Source organism: Aspergillus flavus, chromosome 1 (genome assembly GCF_009017415.1).
Source record: "Aspergillus flavus chromosome 1, complete sequence".
Classification (NCBI taxonomy): Eukaryota; Fungi; Ascomycota; class Eurotiomycetes; order Eurotiales; family Aspergillaceae; genus Aspergillus; species Aspergillus flavus.
The window spans coordinates 3,973,429-3,997,434 of record NC_092406.1 but is presented as its reverse complement, the minus strand read 5'-3'; the positions used below and the strand labels follow the sequence as shown (position 1 = coordinate 3,997,434).

At 48.9% G+C, this 24,006-nt stretch overlaps 8 protein-coding genes across 8 annotated transcripts; 5 read left to right on the top strand and 3 right to left on the bottom strand.

Moving 5' to 3' along the window:
• Positions 1-1,559: 1,559 nt before the first annotated feature.
• Positions 1,560-3,789, top strand: F9C07_1488 (fungal-specific transcription factor domain-containing protein; the record flags this gene model as incomplete). The annotated part of the gene is made up of 2 exons (XM_041288168.1): positions 1,560-1,954; positions 2,049-3,789. The coding sequence occupies 2 exons, from the start codon at positions 1,560-1,562 to the stop codon at positions 3,787-3,789; spliced, it is 2,136 nt and encodes a 711-aa protein (XP_041140513.1).
• Positions 3,790-4,422: 633 nt separating this feature from the next.
• On the bottom strand, positions 4,423-7,312 carry F9C07_2228272 (fungal-specific transcription factor domain-containing protein; the record flags this gene model as incomplete). The annotated part of the gene is made up of 10 exons (XM_071509823.1): positions 4,423-4,918; positions 4,983-5,151; positions 5,224-5,497; positions 5,555-5,633; positions 5,683-5,703; positions 5,756-5,901; positions 5,954-6,390; positions 6,452-6,904; positions 6,968-7,072; positions 7,222-7,312. 10 exons carry the CDS (start codon positions 7,310-7,312, stop codon positions 4,423-4,425), a joined length of 2,271 nt encoding a protein of 756 aa, XP_071365885.1.
• A 987-nt stretch (positions 7,313-8,299) lies between these two features.
• On the top strand, positions 8,300-10,505 carry F9C07_1106218 (uncharacterized protein). The gene is made up of 2 exons (XM_041283992.2): positions 8,300-8,586; positions 8,698-10,505. Exon 2 carries the CDS (start codon positions 8,990-8,992, stop codon positions 10,394-10,396), a length of 1,407 nt encoding a protein of 468 aa, XP_041140515.1. The 5' UTR covers positions 8,300-8,586; positions 8,698-8,989; the 3' UTR covers positions 10,397-10,505.
• A 968-nt stretch (positions 10,506-11,473) lies between these two features.
• Positions 11,474-13,360, top strand: F9C07_1485 (choline dehydrogenase; the record flags this gene model as incomplete). The annotated part of the gene is made up of 1 exon (XM_041283994.1): positions 11,474-13,360. The coding sequence occupies one exon, from the start codon at positions 11,474-11,476 to the stop codon at positions 13,358-13,360; it is 1,887 nt and encodes a 628-aa protein (XP_041140516.1).
• Positions 13,361-13,790: 430 nt separating this feature from the next.
• Positions 13,791-14,507, bottom strand: F9C07_1484 (mitochondrial 54S ribosomal protein bL21m; the record flags this gene model as incomplete). The annotated part of the gene is made up of 1 exon (XM_041284003.1): positions 13,791-14,507. The coding sequence occupies one exon, from the start codon at positions 14,505-14,507 to the stop codon at positions 13,791-13,793; it is 717 nt and encodes a 238-aa protein (XP_041140517.1).
• Positions 14,508-14,928: 421 nt separating this feature from the next.
• Positions 14,929-17,131, top strand: F9C07_2279717 (ribosomal protein S8e/ribosomal biogenesis NSA2). Its single transcript, XM_041283995.2, has 7 exons — positions 14,929-14,981; positions 15,112-15,122; positions 15,188-15,730; positions 15,786-15,885; positions 15,940-16,023; positions 16,082-16,110; positions 16,172-17,131. Exons 1-7 carry the CDS (start codon positions 14,979-14,981, stop codon positions 16,185-16,187), a joined length of 786 nt encoding a protein of 261 aa, XP_041140518.1. The 5' UTR covers positions 14,929-14,978; the 3' UTR covers positions 16,188-17,131.
• A 151-nt stretch (positions 17,132-17,282) lies between these two features.
• On the top strand, positions 17,283-19,053 carry F9C07_2228267 (uncharacterized protein; the record flags this gene model as incomplete). The annotated part of the gene is made up of 6 exons (XM_071509822.1): positions 17,283-17,643; positions 17,792-17,853; positions 17,925-18,015; positions 18,096-18,243; positions 18,470-18,669; positions 18,773-19,053. The coding sequence occupies 6 exons, from the start codon at positions 17,283-17,285 to the stop codon at positions 19,051-19,053; spliced, it is 1,143 nt and encodes a 380-aa protein (XP_071365884.1).
• A 538-nt stretch (positions 19,054-19,591) lies between these two features.
• Positions 19,592-22,108, bottom strand: F9C07_1479 (putative checkpoint protein kinase; the record flags this gene model as incomplete). Its single annotated transcript, XM_041284004.2, has 1 exon — positions 19,592-22,108. One exon carries the CDS (start codon positions 22,106-22,108, stop codon positions 19,592-19,594), a length of 2,517 nt encoding a protein of 838 aa, XP_041140520.2.
• Between the last annotated feature and the right edge of the window lie 1,898 nt (positions 22,109-24,006).

Below are 24,006 nucleotides of genomic sequence, written 5' to 3'. Positions count from 1 at the left end.
GGCTTAAGAGAAGATGTGGGGAAAAGCCGCAGAGCTGCAGGGCCGATCCCCGTTGCCGGTTTCGCACTAAACCGATTCTGCCTGAATCCCAAGGGCGGTGATTGGTGAGCGATTGCGTTATCGGGTGGCGATGATTGGTGGGTGCGGCTGAGTCAGGACGGTCCGGATATTCATTTTAATTCGAATCGGGTTAAAGTGAACGATTGCCCCTGCTGCAGCAAGATCTCTTGTTAACTTGAACCATGTTGTAGTCCAGTCGATATTAATATCTGCAGTATGACTGGGTCGGATAACCATTAGATAACATTTACCGAGGACAGGCAGACCTTCGATCCAAATTCAAATTTCAGACCTTCAACGCTTTTCTTTTTGGGCGCCTCGATCCACCAAGGGATTTTTCAGTACGTAATATGAAAAGACGAGGTCGGCAAGAAGCATGATCACGACCCAATCAGCTGGACCAGGCTTATCTCTGGTCGCCTGTGCCAATGAAGATTCATTTTCCAGGCAAGCAGGAACCAAAGCAGCGGGCGAACATGACGTCCAACAACCGTGTATTCTGTTACGTGTGGGAAATCCTTCGTATGGAGAGTTCCGGAATGGGCGTCGCTGATCCAAACCATCTTTCATGATTTCTCTTATTGATCCTGATGACTACCAGATGGACTTCATCCTGGGTATACGATTCCATTACTTGATTAGATTTCGCCATCCCTCTCGGACTTGACTTTACTTACTCCCTTCATCTCCCCCTTCTTTTTTCCCTTCTCTCTTTTCTCTGTCTCTTGTCTCTATCTCTCCGAGGAAGGATTGAATCTATTAGTGGATCGGATACCTTTTTTAGATGTTGTTGATCGCAGCGGACGGTCCACTTGATATTGCGTGCTGCGAGAGAAACTCTGATATCAATTTTCTCATTTCGATTATAAGATTATCTTTTATCATTGACCATTATCAGTGATTTGATTCGCTTTTCATTCAATTATCTGATTTTCTTTGTCCAGAGTTCCCCTCAACCCCCAGATATTATATTGAATTACTTGTTGCGATTATCTTTTGACCTCCGGTTCCGCTCCCCGTCTGTACTTCCCGACGTATCACCTTTGCCCATTGCACCACGACCTTTTGGAGACAGAAAGACAGTCCCCTTTTGCTTTCTTCAACTGTCTGCTGATAAGCATCTCCGCTACGGTTCGCACGTCCACTCTCAAACCCCTCCCTGGCCTTTCCATTTTTAGTCTACAACCATTGGTGGGCTCGTGGTCGATCGTCCAAGCCGGCCTCACGGACGTGTACCTAGAACAACTAGATTCCTTCGTTGCTTCCAGACCAACCTGAACCCCAGATAACCCAGTATCTTGGGGATCCTGGTCTGTGTCCCAGGTATTGCGGAGCTCCTTGGCGGAGTCCCCGACTGTCCCGGTTTCGTTACGTGACTGATTTCCCTTTTCGAGCCCTATCACGGCTCTTATTCGTGAGAGATTATCTCCCTATCTCTCGATCTCACCCTTCCCATTATCTATCTCTCCTCCGTCCCTTGTTGGCAGACTCCTTGCTTAATGGCTGCCGTTATCACTTTGCAGTCGTCCTCGACGACTGCGCCAGCGGCTTCTGCTGCTTCGTTCCAACCGTCAGACCAACTACTTCGCTCTCGGGTACAAAACCAACCGCCTCAGCAACCAATCGCCACTCCCCTTTCGCCTTCCACATCCATTACTGCCTTACCCCGAGTGCCTGTACCAGGTCGGGATGGGCAAAGTTGTGACGCCTGTCTGCGCAGAAAGAGTCGGTGTGCCATGAACGAAATGGTCAATAAATGCTACTCGTGCGATTTCCATCGTCAAGATTGCACATTTACCCTATCCGTGACGAGTCGCCCGAGCACAGCGGAAGTACAGTCCAAAAAGCGAAAGCTAGATGATACTGTCCCGGAGGATGTAGATTCGCCCAAGAGGTATGGATTGCCCCAGCCTTAAGTGGGCATCGAAGGCCGATCTCGGACGTCATATAGATAGACCTGGAGACACTAATCCTTTTCCCGCTGGCAGACTTTCGACCAACCCCCCGGTTTCCAAAACTAACCTTGCTCGTTCGCCATTGAATATTCAAGCCCGGATCACACCTGGGTATTGGTATCAGCGAACCCAACACATCGGCTTGACCACCGACTTGGAACCCGCCCTCCTCGAATTTCTCCCTTTGGACCAGAACCACGAAGGCATCATCGCGTCGTCCCGGGTACGAAAGTTCGGTGACGACGGCACTTTTATGCGGATGGTTAACACCTTGTCCCATGCGGACTCCCCGCAATCTGCCTCCCTAGATGCCATTGAGAGTCTAGTTGCCCCCTATGGCTCCACTTTGATTGATAAGTTTTTTGAACACATTCACCCAACCTTCCCCATTCTTATGGAGGATTCGTTTCGTCACTCTTACCGCGCTCGACAAGGCTTATCACCTCTCTTACTGTCCGCTGTCTACGTACTAGCATTGAAGTTTGTGGATGTGGGACCGGCTTCCCAGTCTGTACGACGACCAGATGCTGCTCGTCTGGAGAGCACGGCCTTGAAGTTATTGATCGAGTCTCTGCCCTATGCATCTATCTCAACTATCCAAGCGGGCGTGCTCCTGATGGAGAAGTCTACGATTGCCACACACGCGTTGAACGCGCAATTGGTCACCGCAGGCTTCGAGCTAGGGCTCCATCAGGATTGTTCTGGTTGGCGGATGGAGACCTGGGAGAAGGGTCTCCGGAAACGTCTTGCGTGGGCATTGTATATGCAGGACAAGTGGTCCGCGTTGGTGCATGGCCGTCCTTCCCATATCGTATCCTTTAACTGGACGGTACAAGATCTGGTCGAACAAGATTTCGCCGAGGCATTCCCGTCCCACGACTCTCAGGACGACGACCCCGTGGGCCATGGTCCCCTCTATTTCTGTCACATGGTCGCCTTGACGACCATCCTTTCCGACATCTTGGATCGCTTTTACACCTTGCGCGCGATCGAAGAGTTCAAAGCTGCCGGTGGCAACCGGACGCGTATGATCTTGGAACGCGCCAAACCAGCGCAGATCCGGCTGAAGGAATGGTTCGGGCGTCTACCCGCAGAGCTGAAAATGGAGTCTGGCGGTGACCTTTTCGAAGTCATTAACGAAGACAATGCTCGTAACGGCGCCTTGCACCTGTCCTATTTCGCCACAGAAATCACCCTCCACCGCTGTATTGTACGGTCTCTCTCCCCGGATACCGCCGATGCCTATTTATCGCACATCTGCCGCTCTGCCGCCAAAACACGATTAATCTCGGCCATGGACTTTGTGAATCGGCTGCGTCCGCCGCACCTGAGGTCGTTCTGGCCGGCCGCATCGCGAACCAACTTCGCTCTGATCGGATCTTTCGGGGTGCTCCTGCGTATCTCATCCCCAACCAAAGAGGAAGCCGAGTTCTATCGTCTCCGTCTCTGCGAATACCGCTGGACGCTGAGCGTCAGCAAGAAGAACGCTGAGTTCATGGAGTTCGCTCTGGACAGCCTGGACAACGCCAACACTCTCGATCAGCATGTGCCGGAGAAACCGGGCATCGACGAGCTGATGACTAGCGCGGCCAAGCCGACCGTGACCCAACCCCGTCCAGGCACGGCCGCGCAGTTGGAAAACACGATTCTAGCAATGGATCAAGGAAACGACAGCGGACGCGGCGGCACTTCGTCTGTTATATCTGGCCTTGCCTCGCCAGCAACATCAGTCAGCGAGGACAGTTTCCACGATACTGCAATTCCACCATTATAATCACTTCTCACACCTACCTCCTCTTATCTCTCTCACATAATCGTCGGACTTTAGCACTACCGACATTCCACGAATACCTTGTTGATGCATTGATGACCTCTTCCTGTTCTGTTATTAGATGTTGGGCGTACTGCGAGGTCTGGTTATCGGTTGATACCTCTTGTTTTGTTTTCTCCTGATGATCAACTGTTGATTATGATCACATTTCCCTGGATGGATGAATGGCTCTTCCAGCAAAGCTTGTACATATGGGATCAGGTTATGATTATGGATATAGACTGGATGGCGATCGGATAGATAGCATGAATTATGAGCATATTAATAGCCACACGAGCCATAATACAAGTAAAAACAGACCTAAAGAAATGTGTAATGATAGATAAACTATGATGGGGTCTACCTCACAGAACTATATTGGTTAATCCATGTGCGAAGTTTCGCAAAAGCACGTCATCCCATCCTAGGCTAGCGACACAACGTGCCTCCCTTACCTCATGTTCCTCTAATAGCACCCCAACGAGATTGTGTCACTACCACTCTCTTATTGCCAATTGATCACCTCATACATGTGAAAACAATGAGAAGTTCACATTCAAATGCCACCACTTCATCGCATACTAACGCAATAGTTCATCACGACTCCAACAAGTACGAAAAATCATTCCCCCCATTCCCGAACGCAAAATCCTCCAATATCGTCGGATCAACTAGATTAGCCAAGATCTCAGCCCTGGTATCAGGCTGAGAGTCTTGATTGAAGAGCGAGAAGAAGAAATCCCCGTCTACACCCTGTGACACCAACGGGGCCATATCTGTCCGGGTATGGACATTTTGGTCATTATTTGTCTCTAGGCTCGATGATTCGATGTTGGTGTCGACATGAGGGGGTAAGACTGGAACAGCGGATACTGCTCGACGCGTTGCGACACAGGCGCGAGCTACTTCGAGGACTTCGCGAATCATCTCAGAGCAGCGGCGAGCAACAACGATGTTGGTCATGGAGTCGAAGATCTCGAGGCTTTTTTCGACGTCCTTGAGCGGTTCTTCCTCGTTTATACCTGGGAAGCCGGAGAGGATTAGGTGGAGGAGGATCATGGCTCCGTAGAGGGCGTAGGTTGTGTTGTACCACCTTTTTTGTTTTTTGGTACTGTTAGTTTCGAGGTTGAAAAAAGCGGGTGTGGTGGGATCCTTACCAGGTACGTATGTATATTCTATGTAGGAATGATTCATATTGCATTTGTATGCTGGTTCTTGCTGCCGTTAGGCATATGTGGCCGTGCTGTAGTAGGGCAGGTGATTCGGCGATGCATGTTGATGCTGCCAGGAAGGGACGGTGGATGAGTATTCGCGTATTGTAGAATCCTGGAGATAAATTGTACTTAAGCATGTCGTTCCTAGGTGATTGTTGTATAAAAGATATCAAGGAGCACTTACTCAGTCGTAAGACTAGTTTCTGCTTGAACGCCCACTCCGGATCATTGAGTGAGGCAACATCTACGTTTAGAAAGGAGGGTAGGTTGGATTTCCACTCCTCTAATTTATTGTCAAGGTTCATGGCAATCTGTGACATCTCCTTAGTAGGGCGTTTCGGTGAATGGTAGAGCAGATGAGACGCCTCGGACATGATCTGTGCTAAAGCTACCATGACCGGTATCATGGCTACGTTGTCGTCCTCTGCTTCGGAATCTTGAGTATTGCTGGTATTTACCTATCGCTGTACTATCAGACTCGGATTCTTGTGCCTAGTGTTATCTGGATCCTATACCTTGAATGGGGGTAAGGAGACCTGGTAATGGTCAAGCTGCTTCATGCTATCCAGCCTCCCCGAGGAACAGCACATTTCACTTCATAATATATCAGTAGTGTATCTTGTTTATGATTTAAAGGACTCACATTTCATGTGAGTATATACACCTATATAATCTTAGTTTTGTGACGCGAAAAAAACAGCCAGGCGAGCACTCACCACCAGGTTCGTCGGCCTTCTTTGCGTATACTTGGAGGCAGAGCGGACATTCCTGATGCCAGTCCAATTGCGATCGCTGTTCTAACTGCCATTCCGCTATACATGAAGCAGCTGTGAGGTCGTAGAGCGTTCTGACAGAATACGCTCTTGTCACGTTAGTTAACATATCAAACAAGGGCAACAGACACTCCAACTCACTAGGAGCAAGAGAGCTTGGGCACTCTCTAAAGAGCAGCTCTCGAATATGTCCCCAAGGGCTTGTTTTGTAATGCCGAAGTAGAAATCAGCAAAATCCAGGGCTGACAGCTTTCCCCCGAAATTGGATTTTCTTCCGTCGGCAGAACAATTGGCATAATGATCCAGAAGAGAAGTTTCATCAGGGCTGGCATTGATGGCACCCAGGGCAACCACGGCGAAATATAAGCCTTTGAACTTCGATGAGCGACGGTAAAATGCCCTTCTTTTCGAAGTTACGAAAGCTTCTTGTTCACACCTTTGCATGAAGGCATTTTTACTCAACAAAGGGTGTATATAATGTTTGTTTGAAAAGTAGCTGCCGATGAAGATCTTCTCAATCTCAAGTTGTGCTTCGTCGGAGAGTTCATCGATAGCTAGCGCCACTGCATCTTCATGATCTGTTCCCAGACCCAGCTATATTAGAGCCAGGTTGCCGCTAACACAGGTGGCATTACTCACCAGCGAAAGTTCGAGGCGATTTTTTTTGGTTCCCAACTGTCGAGTGTCTGTTTCCATCATCCTCAGGCCGCCCATTGATCTGAGGTGGAGAGGTACTAGAATAACCCGGGTTGTAAAGTAGGTTGACTATAGATAGTTGGGTCGCACTTGTTGCAGGCTTTGCGGTTTCCCGTTCCTTGTCCACTGTCGAGTGACGTGCTTGTCGGGGCGAGACATATTTCATGGTCGATTGCTGGTCTGGCGTCTGGCGATGGCCCTCGTCCGGTATGTTGGAAGGCATATTTTCGGGTAGGTCCGATGTTCTAGCTTCTGCCTGGTTACGAGCTCGCGCATATAGGTTTCCAAGAAAGGCGAGATTCGAAGAGTTGCCATAGAATTCAGTGCCGTTAGTGTGTAGGTTGATTCCGCTCAGGCCGTCTCTAGATGCTGAATCATACACCTCTGGGGTGGCCACTATGATTAGTCTCTCAGTATGAGCTCTCATCGAACAAAGTTCACAAGGATGTAGCATCTCACCAGCTAATACATCATTCCCCGGTTTGGAACTAGAGCATCCGGGTGACGTGACATTGCGGTTGATACTCGTATGGGGTGCACGAGCTGCTTCTCCAGCAAGGAGATCTAAAGGATCACGGTGCGGCGATATCAATTGGTTGGGTGAACTCACTTCCGGCCACGGAGATGGCCGAACTTGATCTCTAGGTGCCCTAGCAGCATCGAATGATCATAAGGTATAAGGCCAGACAGTTATACGGAAGACAAATACTAACCTTTGCTGTCCCCTGACCTGGGCGTGTCTTTTGACTGTTGGCGTTGAGCTTTCGTTTTGGCCCAGAGCTCTGTAAACACAATCAAGTGCATGATCTATAGCCTGCGTTAGCAGATTGTCCCTGATAAGGTGCATTCAATTCTTGGACTGTCACAGCGCGATCAAGAGGGGCAGCTTACAAGCACAGTAGGAACAAGGCTGCGCTTGGTCACACTATCATAATGCAATTAGTCCAGTCATCCATGACATAGCAGTAGTAGTTAGTAGTATACTAGCAGCGGTTGATTGGAATAAAGAAGGATACAGTACTTTGGTCTTACGAACGCGACAAGTCTCGCAGGCACGTGAAGCACGTGGATGTCGTCGACGTGAGGCGCGCAATTTTGCAGTTATCGCTTCACCTCTGTTCATTATGGTCTTCGTCATCCAGTCCGCTGGGCGAGATTTTCATTAAGTGGTGGGTGCTTGAGATAATCAAACGGGCTCCACACTAACCTGGAATCTAATTTAAATTAAATTTACCCGCCGACCCCTATCGCCACCCGACAGTCATAGAAGCTCTACTCATACACTTGGTAGCTATTTATCCGGGGTACGATGGGTCCGGGGTTGCCTTTCAAATATTCATATCTATAACCTGGAGAATCTAGCCAGCCTTCAGGTATAGCCATCGACCACAGTAGTGCTTCCTGAGCAAGTACAGTTATGTTCTGCACCTTAGCACGCACTATTGGACGACCTAGTCGGCTCGGTTAACGTCATATATCAGCTCTTGGCTATCAAAGGGTCAGACAGGTGGTGATTTTCGAGGAGGTTGTTCAAATAGTATAACTTGGACATGCCCTCAACCTACGAATGGTGCATTGAACCAATACCATGAGGCGATGTCTCTGAAGTAATCGGTCGGCTGTCGGTATGAACCCAGTGACAACAAACTATGTTGATTCTGTGGTATGACATCAAAGCTGATACCGGCATTATATAAGGTCTGTGTAGACGCTTCGTTATGAATCAAAAGACATTTATAAAGCCAATAGAAAGCACACAATAAGCTTAACGTGAAGATGTATCATTAAAGACGCAGAAGGTCAGCAGTGGTACATGTATGTATCTTGACATATTGGCATTATCATTTTCGCTGGACTGATAAGGCATTTGAACCGTCCATATCTTATCCGTCGGGATGCTGTATTTATTGAATTGAGTAGATAACTTAGCGATAACTAATCGGACACCTCATTCGACTAATTGGAAAGCCCTACTTGCTGAATCTACTGACAACCTGCCTAAAGCAGACCAGATTCTGTCTATAATTCACCTAATTAGGAAGGCGAACTCAAAAGGCGGATATCCAGATTCGACATGGGCAAGTTTCCCCGACACAAGACTCTTTCCCCACATCTCCCCTCTTCTAGGGCCAAATTCTTGAAATGTACTTCGTATAGATATAGTCTAACTCTCAGATATTACCTAACAGGTCGTTCAATTCCGAGAATAAGCGTGGGAGATAGTGTCGGATGATATCCGAGTTCCGACGGATAGGGCGGAAATGCACGACTACAGGCGATGACGCCGTTGGTGGTGTAGATGGTAAGCTTGTCAGATGATAGACTACTCTTATCGAACCAGTAAGTAGTGCGGAGTATGAGTACTATTTATAAGGCGTCAATACCTAATCGCTTGTTGTATCCTATTTAATCTCAAGAGATATATCCCTATCTCTTGCTGTTAGTTTGATTATAGCTGCGTTATCCAATTATTAATCTACAATGGGGTGGGATCAAGACGTCCTCAGGGCCCAATTCTGCCATGCACTTTCTGAAATGTACAAGAGCGAGGTCCCCCTCTACGGGGATCTAGTGGATCTTGTCTGGAAGGCAGATGCCGAAGCAATCAACGCCCGCCACGAACAAGGAACCGAGGTGTTTGATCCGGATGAGATACTGCCGTCGCGAAACCGAGTCGAAAGACATGGGGCTATCCGGCTGGGTACCGCATACGAGCTCTCGACTATTCGACGGATGTTTGCAATCATGGGCATGTTCCCTGTGGGATATTACGATCTGAGTGCTGCCGGATTCCCAATGCATGCTACTGCGTTTCGTCCCTGGACAAAGGAAGCATTATCCAGACATCCGTTTCGGGTGTTCACGACGGTTCTACGTATGGAGTTGTTGACGGAGAAGACCCAAGAGTTGGCACAAAGAGCTCTACGACAAAGGAATATTTTTACAGATCGGCTAGTCGCTCTTATTGAGTTGGCCGAAAAGCAAGGTCAGCTTAGTTCGACGGAGTGCAAAGAGTTTATTGTGGAAGGGCTGGAGACGTTCCGGTGGCATTCCAGGGCGACTGTGACGATGGAGGAATATCAGATTCTAAAGGCTGAGCATCCACTGATTGCGGATGTTGTTTCCTTTCCCAGTTGCCATATTAACCATCTCACACCGCGGACGGTCGATATCGATCTAGTGCAGAAAATGATGCAGGACCATGGCATGCCGGCAAAGGAACGGATTGAAGGTCCCCCACGACGGCAATGCCCGATCTTGCTCCGTCAGACTAGCTTCAAAGCATTGGAGGAAACTGTTTACTTCCGAGAAGCCCATGATGCTTATGTGAAAGGTTCACACACGGCTCGGTTTGGAGAGGTTGAGCAGCGCGGATACGCATTGACGCGGAAGGGTCGCCAACTCTATGACAGAATTTTGTCACGGGTCAATATTGAGTCAACTGAGAGAGATATCGGTATTTCTGAATATGAAAGCCTCCTGGTGCAACATTTTAAGGATTTCCCGGACGATATGGCTCAGTTGCAGTCTCAGCAACTGGCGTACTTTTGTTACCATTTATCGCCACACGGTCAAAAGCCCCCGGGGCTCGATCTGCAAGGGGGTGATATGACCTTGCAACAGCTACTGGAGAATAGTATCATCGAGTATGAGCCTATCACATATGAGGACTTTCTACCCTTGTCAGCCGGGGGTATCTTCAATTCAAACTTAGGAAACACGTCCCAATCAAAACAGCTGGTCATGGAAGCTGAAGCGGACCTGGATGGATTTCAGCGTATGCTGGGGACGTCTATAATGGATGAGTTCCATCTCTATGCACAAATACAACAAAACAGCTTGGAGAACTGTCGGAGGCAACTGGGATTGAATGTGATTCTAGAGTAAGAGTATTTCGATATGTGGTCACTAGACGTAGGTTGAAAGTATTCCAATGCAAGCGTCAAAGTAGTGCGATTGCCCCAACTTTGGTCCTGGATCTGGACCCAGGTAGAACATTGATGTGATAACTAATTCTCCGGTCGAAGACTATCGACGGATTAGCGCCATCGAAATGACCAAATGGTCACTTGACGAAGCGTGCTTCCCTTCTTCTTCTTCTTCCAATGTCAGAGCGGAAATTAGTAAACGAAGGCGTTCAGAACAAAGGAGAATGTGCCGTGTGTTCCTCCAAGTTGTGTCACCCCAAGACAACAAGGTTCGACACTATGAGGTCTATAGAATTAGACTTGAAAGAAACGACAGAAGACCAAAGTTTGGACTATTCCCACATCCGTGAAGAAGGATTTTTATGGGTCTCTTTGCTCTCTCACCGCAATTGCAGACGAGCCCTAAATCCTTTCCCGATGTGATCCGTCAGCCTCAAAACTCAATTCCTCCTCCACTATGAATCAATCCTCACTAACGACGCGCAATTACTCAACTGCCACTAATTCAGCCTGCATAAACTATCGAGCTGACTATCAATAATTGTATCTTACAAGCTGACGTTTCCTCAACCTCTGTTAATGGGGGCCACTACCACCGTGACTTCTATCCTTTCACGAGGAAAAAGAACTTATCCTTTAGATATTAAACCTGACTGGTCGACGGCTGTGCCAGTCTCACATTGTGAAACGCAATGCTATTTATTGATATCTCTATATATATACCGTCAGCATGACTGCATGAAGGAGCATGTGCCATTTATAATCTTACGATTCTTCAGGTAGCTGCTCCAGCCGGAATATAACAGACCCTTGCATTATTATTCAGTGGCGGACAGGATGGATGAAAGTTTATATAGAACATTGTATGCTTGGGCCTAAAACGGCTCTAGAATGGGAAGACTGGGGCTTGTCCGGGATTATCCAAATGTGAGGGTATTTCTACAGAGCATTCCTCCCTTACGTCCGTCAGGCATTCTCAATCATCTGGCAAGTCTTTGATTTCTTTGGACGGGCCCGATATCCTCGTTTCATCACAATGCGTTTATTCCCCCTGGGCTTTGCAGCCATGGCATATGCACAACTTGGCCCTCAGGTCAACCTCTTCGATTATGAGAAACCGGGGCCTCTCCTGGGGAGTTCCTTCGGGGTCCCTGGGGCCGACGCCACCTTCGACTATGTGGTCGTTGGGGGTGGAACGGCTGGCCTGACTATTGCCAGCCGCCTAGCCCAGCGTGGATCTAACCAAAGTGTTGCCGTCGTGGAGGCCGGCGGATTCTATGAAGTCGACAATGGCAACCTTTCTGTCGTCCCGGGATATTGTACCTACTTTACAGGGTGGACTCCCGAAAACTATCAGCCACTTGTCGACTGGGGCATCACCACTGAGCCACAGCCGGGGACAAGCAATCGCGCCCATCACTACCCACGTGGGAAGACCCTCGGAGGCAGTTCGGCCAGGAATTTCATGCTGTATCAACGGCCTACATCAGACAGCATGCAGAAATGGGCAGATGAGGTAGGTGACCAGAGCTATACCTTTGCCAACATGCTCCCCTTCTTCAAGAAGTCTGGTCACTATACGCCTCCCAATCAAGCTGCCTATACCGATATGTCCAATACTCAGGCCATAGACGCTTTCAGCCCTTCTGGGGGGCCTCTTGAGATATCGTTTAGCAATGAAGTCGATCAGTTTGGCACTTATGCGCGCAAAGCGTTTGTTGGCCTTGGCATGGACCAAATTGATGGGTTCAATAGTGGCAAGCTATTGGGATCTGCGTATGCGACGTCAACGATTAACCCTAAAAATGCACACCGTTCGTCGTCCGAGTCCAGCTTCCTGCAAGCGGCCCTCAATGACGGCTCGGATTTGGTAGTGTACAAGAACACTTTGGGACAAAAGATTCTCTTTGATTCAAACAATGTCGCTACCGGTGTTCAAGTCTCAACAGGCGGGACGTTTGGCACCAGACCAGTCAATTTCACGTTGTCCGCTCGCAAAGAAGTGATCCTATCTGCAGGAGCGCTTCAATCTCCTCAGCTATTGATGGTGTCTGGAATCGGTCCATGCGATGAATTCTCCGAATTCGGTATCCCTTGCATTAGCAACCTACCAGGCGTCGGTAAGAACATGCAAGACCACATGATGTTTGGGTCTTCGCATCGTGTGAATGTTCAAACCGCCTCTGCGTTCGGCAATGAAACGCTAGCAGAACAATTCGCGCAGCAATACCTCCAGAATGCCTCAGGTCCGCTCTCTATCTTTTCATCCAGTTACTATGGTTGGGAGAAGCTCCCGGAGCCATACCGTTCCCAGCTATCAAATCAGTCAATCCAAGCCCTCTCTGCTGTTCCAAGCGACTGGCCTGAACTCGAATGGCTTACCGTCGCTGCTTACCTTGGCGACGGCACCAACAGGCAGACTGTCGATCCCGCAGACGGTTATAACTACGGCACTATCGCCACAGCTCTTGTCGCACCGCAATCTCGCGGAACAGTCTCCCTGGCAGGACCAGATATGAAAACCCTGCCCGTCGTTGATCCCCAGTGGTACGTGAATCCCACGGACATGGAGCTAGCCATCCAGGGGTTTAAACGCGGTCGTCAGGTATGGGAGAAGCTCGCTGAATTAGGGGTTGCCGATCCGGTAGAGTACTACCCCGGGACCAATGTCACGACGGATGAGCAAATTCGCGAGTTCATCAGCCACACTTCAACGACTGTCTACCATGCCTCGAGCACCTGCAAGATGGGCCAAAAGGAGGATCCCATGGCAGTTCTGGATAGTAATGCCCGGGTATACGGTGTACAAGGTCTGCGTGTCGTCGATGCAAGTAGCTTTCCTTTTCTACCGCCAGGACACCCTCAGTCGGTGGTGTACGCTCTTGCAGAGAAAATCGCAGACGAGATTTTGAGCGCGCAGTAATGTGATATCCTTTGGTTTTTTGGGCTGCACATATGATGTTAGGTTGTATAAGATTTGTATATTATTGTGTTATCGTCAGACCTAGTAATGATTAATTGATGTCCTTAGTTCATAATGTGGAGCGACAGGTGCTAGAAACGTATAGTAAACTACTTACTGCTGGACAGCTTCTATCGCAACGACAGTCCTCGGCTCGAGTTAAACATTCAAATTGCAATATAAAATACAATACAATGCACTACCCAATGTGCAAAAAATCTATCTGTACATGCTGCCTCAATGCCCAATCAACAGATATAGAACAAGGCCAAAAGACCATCGTGATCCATCCAGCCGTAGCCTGAAGTGGCCAACTCAAACGCAAGTGTTTTCGCTACCTCTCCTCATCCTCCATTATTCATATCGAGTATCCGTCGAATGGAGAACCCACCTATGCGTTGACTTCCACCTCCTGCCCATCCTCGACAACAACAGCACCCTCCTGCAGTAATTCCTCCGCAGTCTTCACCTTGACATCCATCACCCTCAGCAGGGTATACCGATGCTTGCTGCGCACCTGTCTCACATGTCTCTGTCTCCGCTTCGTCTTTTCCTTCACCCTCAATGGCTCCGAATCAACTCCCATAACACGCACTCGGCACTCGAATAGCCGCTCATCGATGTATGGTGCCCCCTTAAGCGTAAACTCGCGAGATCCCAGAACAGATGCCCGGTTGAAACGGATGATATCGCCGGGCTTGACCTTGGGCATCAAGAAAGGGAGACGGAGGTGATCACCTTCCGTGAGAAGGTAGGGGTTGTCATGGAGGTGAGCAGTGATGTAATGTGGCTTTTGGGTCGTCAGGTACGGCAACTTCTCGAGAAGGGATTTGGTCACTTTTAACGGGGAGGTGAAGGTCGGAGCCACGGGGAGTTTGGTTGGGATGGTATTCGACGGTGTGGAGATGGGTGGTTGTTGGCTGGGTGTGCTGGTCTGAGCGCGGGGTGATGCGCTTAGTGGTTCTGAGGGCTGCTCAGGGTGTGATTGCGAGGTCGTGGCTGTCGTTGATGCTTGACGCAGACAGGCCCCAAAGGTGGTGGTGACAGGTCGGGCCGACTGCTCGAATGGCAGTGCGAAGGCTCTTGCGAGCGCCGTTCGGGAAAACATATTTGTGGCTGTTGCAGAATTGTTGGCCTCCTTGTAACCCTGCACTTGCTTTTCCGGGTTGGAAAAGACAAGACTAATGCCGCAATGGACGTGGTGGACAGTTCTTGTATCAGTCCGAACTTGAGGCCGCGAGAAATTCCAGTGGATCCCGATGTGGTTAGGCACGTGATGTGGCTGGTGCCAATGTTTTCTATGGCGATTGACACTGATAAGTGGGTTCCAAGATCGCTGGTTAGGGATAAAACTGGGGGTTGGCTTTCTAAAAGAAAATAAATTACTTTAATTTTATGTATGCCACTGGGCTTCCTGTATACGAAGTTATCTTGTTGCAAGAGCGAAGTTTATGGCGGTCTGTTGTCACGTGATTTATCGATACCGAGCCACTCTATCCGTGCATCGAACTTTTTCTACATCTCCGCCAACAGAGTTGATAATATTTAGATCACCTCAACCCGTTAGTTTCTGTTAATCATGGTACGTCTATGACCCCCCAGCTATGGTCAGATTTTTCGGCCGCCCATTAAAATGTCCTGAGATATCTGGGCGCGGCTCTGGAGGATTTTGATAATAGATACTGGTATCTAACCATTCTTTCCAACTACAGCCTCAGAACGAGTTCGTCCTCCTGCCTCAGTCAACTGTTTCCCGTCGCCCCGACATCATGTACTGACCACCTCCAGGTATATCGAGCGCTGGCAAAAGCAGCACGGAAAGCGTCTTGACCACGACGAGCGAGTCCGCAAGCGCCAAGCCCGTGAAGCCCATCAGCAGTCCAAGGATGCCCAGAACTTGCGTGGTCTGAGGGCCAAGCTGTACCAGCAGAAGCGCCATGCCGAGAAGATCCAGATGAGGAAGCGCATCAAGGCGCAGGAGGAGAAGAATGTCAAGTCTTCCGCGCCCGACGAACCATCCAAGACGCCTTTGCCACAGTATCTGCTCGACCGTTCCCAGGCCACCAATGCCAAGGCACTTTCTAGCGCTATCAAGGATAAGCGTAAGGAACAGGCCGCCAAGTTTGCGGTGCCTCTGCCTAAGGTCAAGGGTATCAGTGAGGAGGAGATGTTCAAGGTTGTCAACACCGGAAAGAAGACGCATAAGAAGTCCTGGAAGAGAATGATCACGAAGCCCACTTTCGTCGGCAATGACTTCACCAGAGTTAACCCCAAGCGTGAACGTTTCATCAGACCTATGGGTTTGCGTTACAAGAAGGCGAACGTTACACAGTATGTTCTTTCCTCCTTTGCAAGGATAATGTTGCTGATGGTTGTTCCTACTTAGCCCCGAGCTGGGAGTCACTGTTCAACTACCCATTATTTCGGTTAAGAAGAACCCCCAGAACCCATTGTACACTTCTCTGGGTGTTTTGACCAAGGGAACGGTATGTTCTGCTGCTGACCCTCCCCTGGTGGTTTGCCTGTTAACCCCAACATAGATTGTCGAAGTGAACGTTTCAGAACTAGGCCTGGTAACAACCAGTGGACGTGTCGTATGGGGTAAATACGCACAGATCAGTAACGTAAATATACCCGGAACCTGTTTGAAAAGGTAATCCCATATGCTAACCTTCGATCTAGAACCCTGAAAACGACGGATGCGTCAATGCGTATGTTCTCCTAGACTTGTCTACCCTTATGACTGTTCGGATTGCTAACTCTCGGGATTAGTGTTCTCCTCGTTTAATCATTCTACGGTCGACGTTCATGAATCAGCCCCACCACTTGAATGCTTCATCTTCGATACCATTTGATGTCATAGAAATTTCGTCTTTGGCTTTCCTTTCTTCCCTTATTCGCCGGCGGCGTTCGAGGCGCGCAATATGTCATTTATTAAAAGTCTCGTCTTGATATAGATCCAATTGCAATTGTATTTGGAAAATCATTTGCTGTAGTATATCAACGTAGGCATATTTTCTAGGTTATCAATTCGCGTACAGCCAGTCTCCCCAGTTTAGATCACTAGACTACCGTTCCGCGCGTCAGAAAGCCTACAAGAAGGTTCATATACGTAGCTATCGGGGGAAACATCAAGTGGACAAATGCCTAGTCTAGTACAAAAAGCACGATGAATATATATCCACTACTTAGCATGATTGACTAACCTTTCTAAAACAGCAGGCAAACAACCATAGATTTCTAATAAACTATACCCACTCTTCTAGACATCGAGATATACCACTACGGGTAGTGGATTGAGACTTATTTGCGACTAGTATCTGCAGCTGTATATTCTTCGACGGTGGATATCCCTTATCGACTGGACATAGAGCCCCTGGAGTACAAGTCAGGGCTACACTCTGTACAGAACAAAGGTTGAATTGCTTACACTATTATCTGTACATTGAGTCCTTATATATATCTCTTCACGTCGCCGCCAGACAAGGCACTTTGGTAGATGAACTACTACTACCTACCTAAGAGCATGGCTACAGAGGGCTGCTGAAACATCGAGTCGAATGTACTGATACTATCATGGATGAGGCTACGTGGATGTAATCGCATTGTGGGGTAGCGTGATGGGATATTTAAGTTATAAGGCCAACACAAGGCTGCGTTGGCCTGGGTGAGCTATGAAAGGCTGGTACTACTGGGCTAAAATCTGACAACTGATCCCGATATGAAGTTAGTATTGTTAGTGCTGACCAATCTACAAGCATAGTTTTTTGTTGCAACGCAATCATTCCATTCTGCTATTTAAGTCCGTGACTGCCCTTCAACAAGCCGGCGTCAGTTCACTTTCTCTCAACTCAAAGCAGGCAAACAAAATTGACTACTTATCATGGCACTCGGCACGGCGGCTGCGGTTGATCAGTTTAGGACTGCCTTGCCTGGTAAAGTGGTGACCCCAGAGGTTAAGCCGAAGTACCAAGGAGCTGTGACACGCCCTTGGTCTCAGACGTGCTGGACCCCAGCTGCCGGATATGTCTACCTGAGCAATGTACAAGAGCTCACTGAAGCACTGGCTATTGTCAAGAAGACAGGATCTAAGTTTGCGATTCGCAAGACCGGTCACAACCCCAACGCTGGTTTCAGTAGTGCAGATGAGACTGCCATCGTTCTTGATATCCGTCAGTTTCAGTCTAAGGAGCTGACATCGGATGGAGTCGCTCGAGCTGGATCGGGAAATACCTGGGCGAGGTGTATGCCTGGCTGGAAGAGCAGAAGCTGTCAGCTATCGGAGGTCGAGACCAGCAGGTCGGACTAGGAGGCTTCCTTCTCGGAGGTGAGAGTCTACGATCATTCTGAAGAGGATGTTCTTGGGGCTTGGAACCTAACAGGCACCAACAGGGGGCATGGGGGTTTTGCCCAATCTTCACGGGCTTGGAGCAGATGGCGTGAGAAACTTTGAGGTTAGGGTGGCTGCTTTCTGTTTTGGATACACAATATGCTTTCCTGCAGTACTCATAATCAAGCTCTCCAGGTCCTGTTGGCCGATGGAAGACTGATTAATGCAAACGCGAATGAAAACGCCAATCTCCATCGCGTTCTGAAGGGTGGTGGCTCCAACTATAGTATGTAACATGCCTTTTTATGGTTTCACTTGAACTTCGAGCTGGGACAAACTCGAGGAGGCCCCTAACGCATTCAACAGGCATCGTCACGCGTTTCGACCTCGAGACCCATCCTCTGATCAACGTCCAATACACAATCAACCTCTACAGCCCAGACGACCATGTTGAGATCAACAAGGCAACAGTTGCCGTTCAGAAGGCCATGGAAGATGACCCCAAAACTGGGTTGTTCACCAAACTTTGTTGCTGTGGGCTTGCTCTATGGAGACACCCCAGCAGAGCCACCTTCTGCTTTTGAGTCTTTCTATAATCTTAAAAGCCTGGTGACGACGGCTCTCCCCACCACAAATGGCACGCTCCTATCGCTGGCCCAAGCCATAGGATGCCCAGGTCTCCCAGAAGTGAGTGCAGACAAAGTTAAAAGAGCGCCCAGCTAGTCACTAACACGCGATAGGCGAGCAGTTTGCTCGGTCACCACCCAGGCTTCGCAAGAACTCTACGAAGAAGTCTACAAGTCCTGGACTGAGGTCTGCAAGACCCTTCCGGCTGGCTGCGTACTGCATTATACCATCCAGCCCATGGGCAAGGCTGGTGTGGAGGCAGGAAAGGATCGCGGAGAGAATATCATGGGACACGAGAGCATTCCACAGTGCTGTACGTTCAGATTTGCGTTCTCCATCACAATGACACCCATCGTCTTGAGTCAGATGGTCAACTCCAGGTGTACGACAACGCTAACCGTGATATCAATTCGTAGGGTGGGTTTTCACCTGTGAGTGGCCCCAGGAGGGTAGCGACGACGCCGTGGCGCAACAGGCAGTGAATAAAATGTCCGAAACGGTGCACTCTCTGGCCAGAGAAGCGGGACTTCTACTAGACTTCAAGTGTATGAGCTTTTCCATGGCCTCTCAGCGGGTTCTGGGCAGTTACGGGGCTGAGAACATCAAGAGGATGCAGGAGGCTGCAGCCAAGTACGACCCTGAGGGGGTTTTCCAAAAGCTGCAGTACGGTGGCTTTCTCCTGCGCAACAACGTCTAAATCCTCTCGCCTCTTCCCATGAGAGGGGGACTTCGTAGTCCCAACTTAAAGGGAAGTTGGGCCGAGCTTTCTGCTGTATTCGACTTCCTGTAGAATTCGGAGCAAAGCAATACATTTTAGACAAATACATATAAAAGACAAGTGAGCCCATAAAAGATCTGTTGTGCAGGCAGGTCACTTATTGCTCACACCGACAGGCTCCTAAAGATGAGACGCAAGACTATATTTAAGTGAATGCTATTATATTCCAAGTATACTCAAACTCCAAACCCACGCTGAATTTACAGCTTCCAATGCATCCATGAGTGACAAAAGATCCATATACAATGCCCAAACGTGTCCTCAAAACACCAAGTCCGTGTACCCAAAAGGTAAAATTATAGATCCAAGAAGTGTAAAACAAAGGAAATACTCCACGCTGGGCAGAACCAGTCCAATAGACAGGCATGAACGCCGGATCGTCGGATCATTCAGGATATCAAACAAGAAATATTCGAGGGCCAACATAAACAAAAGAAATTAGTCGAGTCAGGTGTCATCATGCGTTCTCTTCCAATGCTGCCTTGATCTTTGCAAAGAATCCAGCAGGCCAAGCCGCGAGTTCTTCCTCCTTGGGGATGCCGCGCACTTTGCAGTGATTTACTACGTTCACCAAAATCCTGTTGAGCATTTCCTGGGTGACGGGAACAGCTCCTTCAAGTTGCGCCTCAGGGTATAAGAATGGGTCCCTCTGAGCCAGGAGTTGATCCACGGTCGGTCGTAACGTCTGATCACGCTGCAAGCACCCCTTCAACGTTCGGATCAGTCCCGGGGGAATAGACGCTCCTCCAACACCAAAGGCGGGGAAATCAATCTTGACATTTGGATTGGGGATGGCCAAGATGCGCTCATAGTATTTAGCAATCTTCGCAAAAGGAGGCTGACCATACACCATCTTATAGAGAATACAACCCAAACTCCAGACATCGCTCGGCTTACCGAGCTTCATCACTTTTCCGACGCTTGCCGGCAATCCGAGCGATGCGTTCGAATCAATCAAAGCTTCTGGTGACATATAGTTTGGAGTACCAACTTGCTGTTCACGGTGTACGTTGACCGTATTGTCCTGGATGGCGTTCGCGATTCCAAAGTCGATCAGTTTCAACCTCCCTTGTACAAGAAGGAAGTTTGCGGGCTTCAGGTCCGAATGGACAATGTTGTAGTTATGGACTGCTTGAACGCACTCAAGCATCTCCTTCCAGTAATATCGAGTAAAGTTGATATCGAAAACGGCATCCTCGGCATTTAGTCTGTATGTAAGTATTTTTTCTAGGTCAGACTCTCCAATTTCCATGAGAACACTGAGTGTATGTTTGTCGGAATTCAACTCCCAGTCAAACAAGCGTACGACACGGTCCAGGTTTTCCAATTTCTTGAGTAGATCAATCTCTCCCTTGTAGCCAGCCAATGTTACGGGATCGACATCCTCCAAATTCACTCGTTTTAGGGCAAAGATCTTATAGTTCTCAGCCATTACTCGGTACACGCGCGAACTTCCGCCTCGGCCAATGCAGTCTAACCGCGTGAAGGGTTTGTGATTGACCGATACTTGATTACGCTTTCTGCGGGATGAGGACGCGGTAGCCGCGCCCCCTGTTGCTGTAGCAGTCTCAAGTACGGACATCTTTGGGGGAGGAGGGGCCGGTCTATGTGGGGTATTGTTGCTTCGAGTCGATAGGATCTTTCTGGGTGAGTTTCCAGCTGGTGTTTCCATGCTTTCTTTCTTTTCGTCCCCATGAGCCACTGAGAGCTTTTCTGGTTTATCAAGCAAGTTAAAGCCCTGTTGTTTCACCCGTTTGAAGGTCGGTGGAGGCTCGTTCTCTTGATCGCGAGCTGCAGGTAGTGTGGGCGGAGGGGGAACTTTGAAGACGGGTTGATCCTTCGCGCTTGAAGGTTTGGATGATGATGCCTCTGATGATGAGCCAGGTGTCGACTTCGAGTGTGACCCGTAAGACTTCGGTGACGAGGACCTCGAAAAGGGGCCCTCAGTCGCTGAAATGCCAGCAGCTTCGTACGATCGATATCCTTCGGATCTTTGTGGCGGGCTAGGGTCTGTTGCCCAAGATACTTTGGGTGATGATGATTTCGTCGTGCTTTTGTAATGATAGTCATCATTGTCATAGTTTCCGTCAGGGTTCGCCTCTTTGTAATTGTCTGGATCATTGTTTTCCTCACTTTGCCGCCGGAGCACGCCTCTTCTCGCTGGCCCATTCAGAAATGTTCCTGTGAGCCTTCCTACCCTCTTCACACGAAGCGAACTATGAATGCCCAGATCTTCTCCATTCCGACTCCGCAATACCGATGCGGTGCCCAGACGTGGTGCGTAATCATCCTCATATTTTACTCTCCTTCCATCTTCAAGGCGACTTGCGCTGTCATGCTCTTCAACAGAGCTCCTATCAGCTGATCGCCTTTGGGAGGGCGATATGGATGCGGGGGATCGCGTGCTACTACGTGACCCAGTGATGCGAACACTGCGATGCCTTGGAGCTGGCGTAACAAAGTCATGCGAGCTTCCCCTCGCTTCAGAATCGGCATCCTCGCCGCCTGAGACATGCGATCCTTCTCTTCGAAACCTTGCGCCGCTGGTCAAGCCGGGTGAAATGCGAACGACCCGAGGCGCCGGGCTCCCAGTCGACCCGTCGTTGGGAGATGCTGTGCGCGAGCGCCTCTCTTGGCTTGTTGATATTGAAGCTACGCGATCACTCTGATGACGATTGCTTTGGCCATTTTTGTGTAGGCGAGGGGATAGGTCTAACCCATCTTCATCAAGCAAGGCTTTGACGGAAGCACTGAATTTGGGTTCCGGAACCTCGTCATCGGAGCTATCGCCGGCAGAGTAACGCTTAGATATTGATAGTCCATTGCTTCTAAGTGCGGCCGAATTCTGCAATTCCGGTGACGTGCGCCTGGAGCCGGTGCGAGAGACCGAGGCGCGGGACATTTGTCGGGATGACGGCTGTCGATGGAGACTACCCGTATATGCTGCGGAGAGGGAGTTAGTAGAAGCCATCATAGCGATTCAAAGCGAGGCCACATGGACGCGTCCGCCAATGCGTCGGTCCCGCTACCCAAGAGTTACAGGCAGGCACTGGCCGCCAGGTTGTCGACTTTTACTTGTTGTGTATACCGGTCGGGATCAACGTACTCGAAGAAACAACGTTACGGGGAGGCTGGGAGCGGATATCATATCACGTGATTGGTTGTTGCCACGGCAATGGTGTGATGACAACAAAGCATGGCGTTCATTTGCTGCAGTTGCCACTTGAGCACATACACATTCACATACTACGGAGTACATGTATCTCCTACATCATGTAGATACATCATGATCTACTTCGCCCAATGTTTTGCTACCCTTAGAGTAAAACCGCTCCGATTTTGTCAAACATAGTGTATTGTAGATAATGGGACTGGGCGTGATTTATATGTCACGCCAACTTGTTACAACTTCTTCCACAAATAAAGTACTTTTCGTCACTATATATAGGCTGTGCATGGCTCTACCATGGAGCTACTTGCTTTTCTGAGTTTCGGGACTCAAACGTCAAACGACCCTACTTAGGTAGATAAATTTCATCTGAAACCACCCTAAAACCTTCTCGGTCGCGTTCTCAACGAACACAGATATTTCTACCTGATATGTTCGCTGCAGACAGGGAGTCTAGCATGGAGCTAACACCATGGGTGAAGCAGTAGTGCTGACTGCCCAACGCATAGCCGAGTTCTTAGCTGCAAGCCAATTACCTAAATGCTCAATAACCATAGGCTGTGGTGCCCCTGCGCATACTACCGTAGATAATATGAGTTGAGCTCATGTATCTGTCTAATCAAACAATCATACGATGGTTACTTTACCCTCAGGTAAGTGGACATAGTTACGGCAACTCTCGGCTGTCACTGGGGAGCAATGGAGGTGACAGGTCCAATGAATATGTAGTAGTTATCTAGTCTGGATCATTATGGGAATTATATCGCTCGAAATTCGGTGACTTGAAAATACCCTAGATAATGCAGCGTAGTATCCCGACATCAACTAAATGTCGGCATTTCGATGGGTTCGGAGAATGCCCGAATTTTCTACTGTACCATGCATGTTCTATGCATGCAAGGATGTGTACAGAGCACAAAAACACTATCAAAACTGGATACCACCGTATTCAGGTCAGTTCATACGAGGACACTGATTTCAATATGTTGTTTGTATGGAAAGAGTACAATCTAAGTAGACACAACTACGGAGTAGATGCACCTGACATCGATCACCTGAGAGTCACCTGCTTCCCAAAGCTAGGATGTAGACTACTCTAGTCGTCATCCAAGTACCTTTCTTTCCCAAAAGTCTTCTTCTCGCACCCAAGAAATTCCCTCCATCATGGTAACTTTAGCTGATAAGGTTACAACCTTGAAGAACCTCCCGTCAACCATGACCGAACTCAGTCAATATGCCGAGATACGGATGTTAAAGTTTTCCGAGTTTCTTAGAATAGAGGGAAGAACGAGAGGGATCCAGTCCAGCTGCAGGTGATGAAACTGCGAACCCTTCGCAAGTCCCCCACTTTTGTTACAGAGTCGAACAAACGCTTGAGGTAAACTTGCTCGATTTGGCTTGATCGCACGGAAATTCGTCACTGAGCGCGATCTGAACCTGGTTCCCATCGGTTAAGGCGGCCAAACGGGGCAGCTCAAGCCACTCAGAGGGGAGTGGAGCCTTAGGAACCAAGGCCACAAGAGCACATGGACGCATGGATCCAGGAACGCCCTTACTTGGGTAATGATCTCCAAAGGAAGGCTATCGGGAGGATTAACATTCAACTATCGTGGACTATGACGCTGGAATATGGCCTGGACCACTGTAGGTCTCCTTTATCCTCGACGGTTGTGAGTTTCTTCCACACTATCGGTTTATCTCGA

Excerpts from the sequence above, each read along its gene's own strand:
- F9C07_2279717 (XM_041283995.2), top strand. Across the intron at positions 15,731-15,785 it reads AAGAAGGCGAACGTTACACA|CCCCGAGCTGGGAGTCACTG; the intron begins GTATGTTCTTTC and ends GTTCCTACTTAG. Across the intron at positions 16,024-16,081 it reads AATACGCACAGATCAGTAAC|AACCCTGAAAACGACGGATG; the intron begins GTAAATATACCC and ends CCTTCGATCTAG.
- F9C07_1106218 (XM_041283992.2), top strand. The coding sequence starts at position 8,990 with ATGGGGTGGGATCAAGACGTCCTCAGGGCCCAATTCTGCCATGCACTT.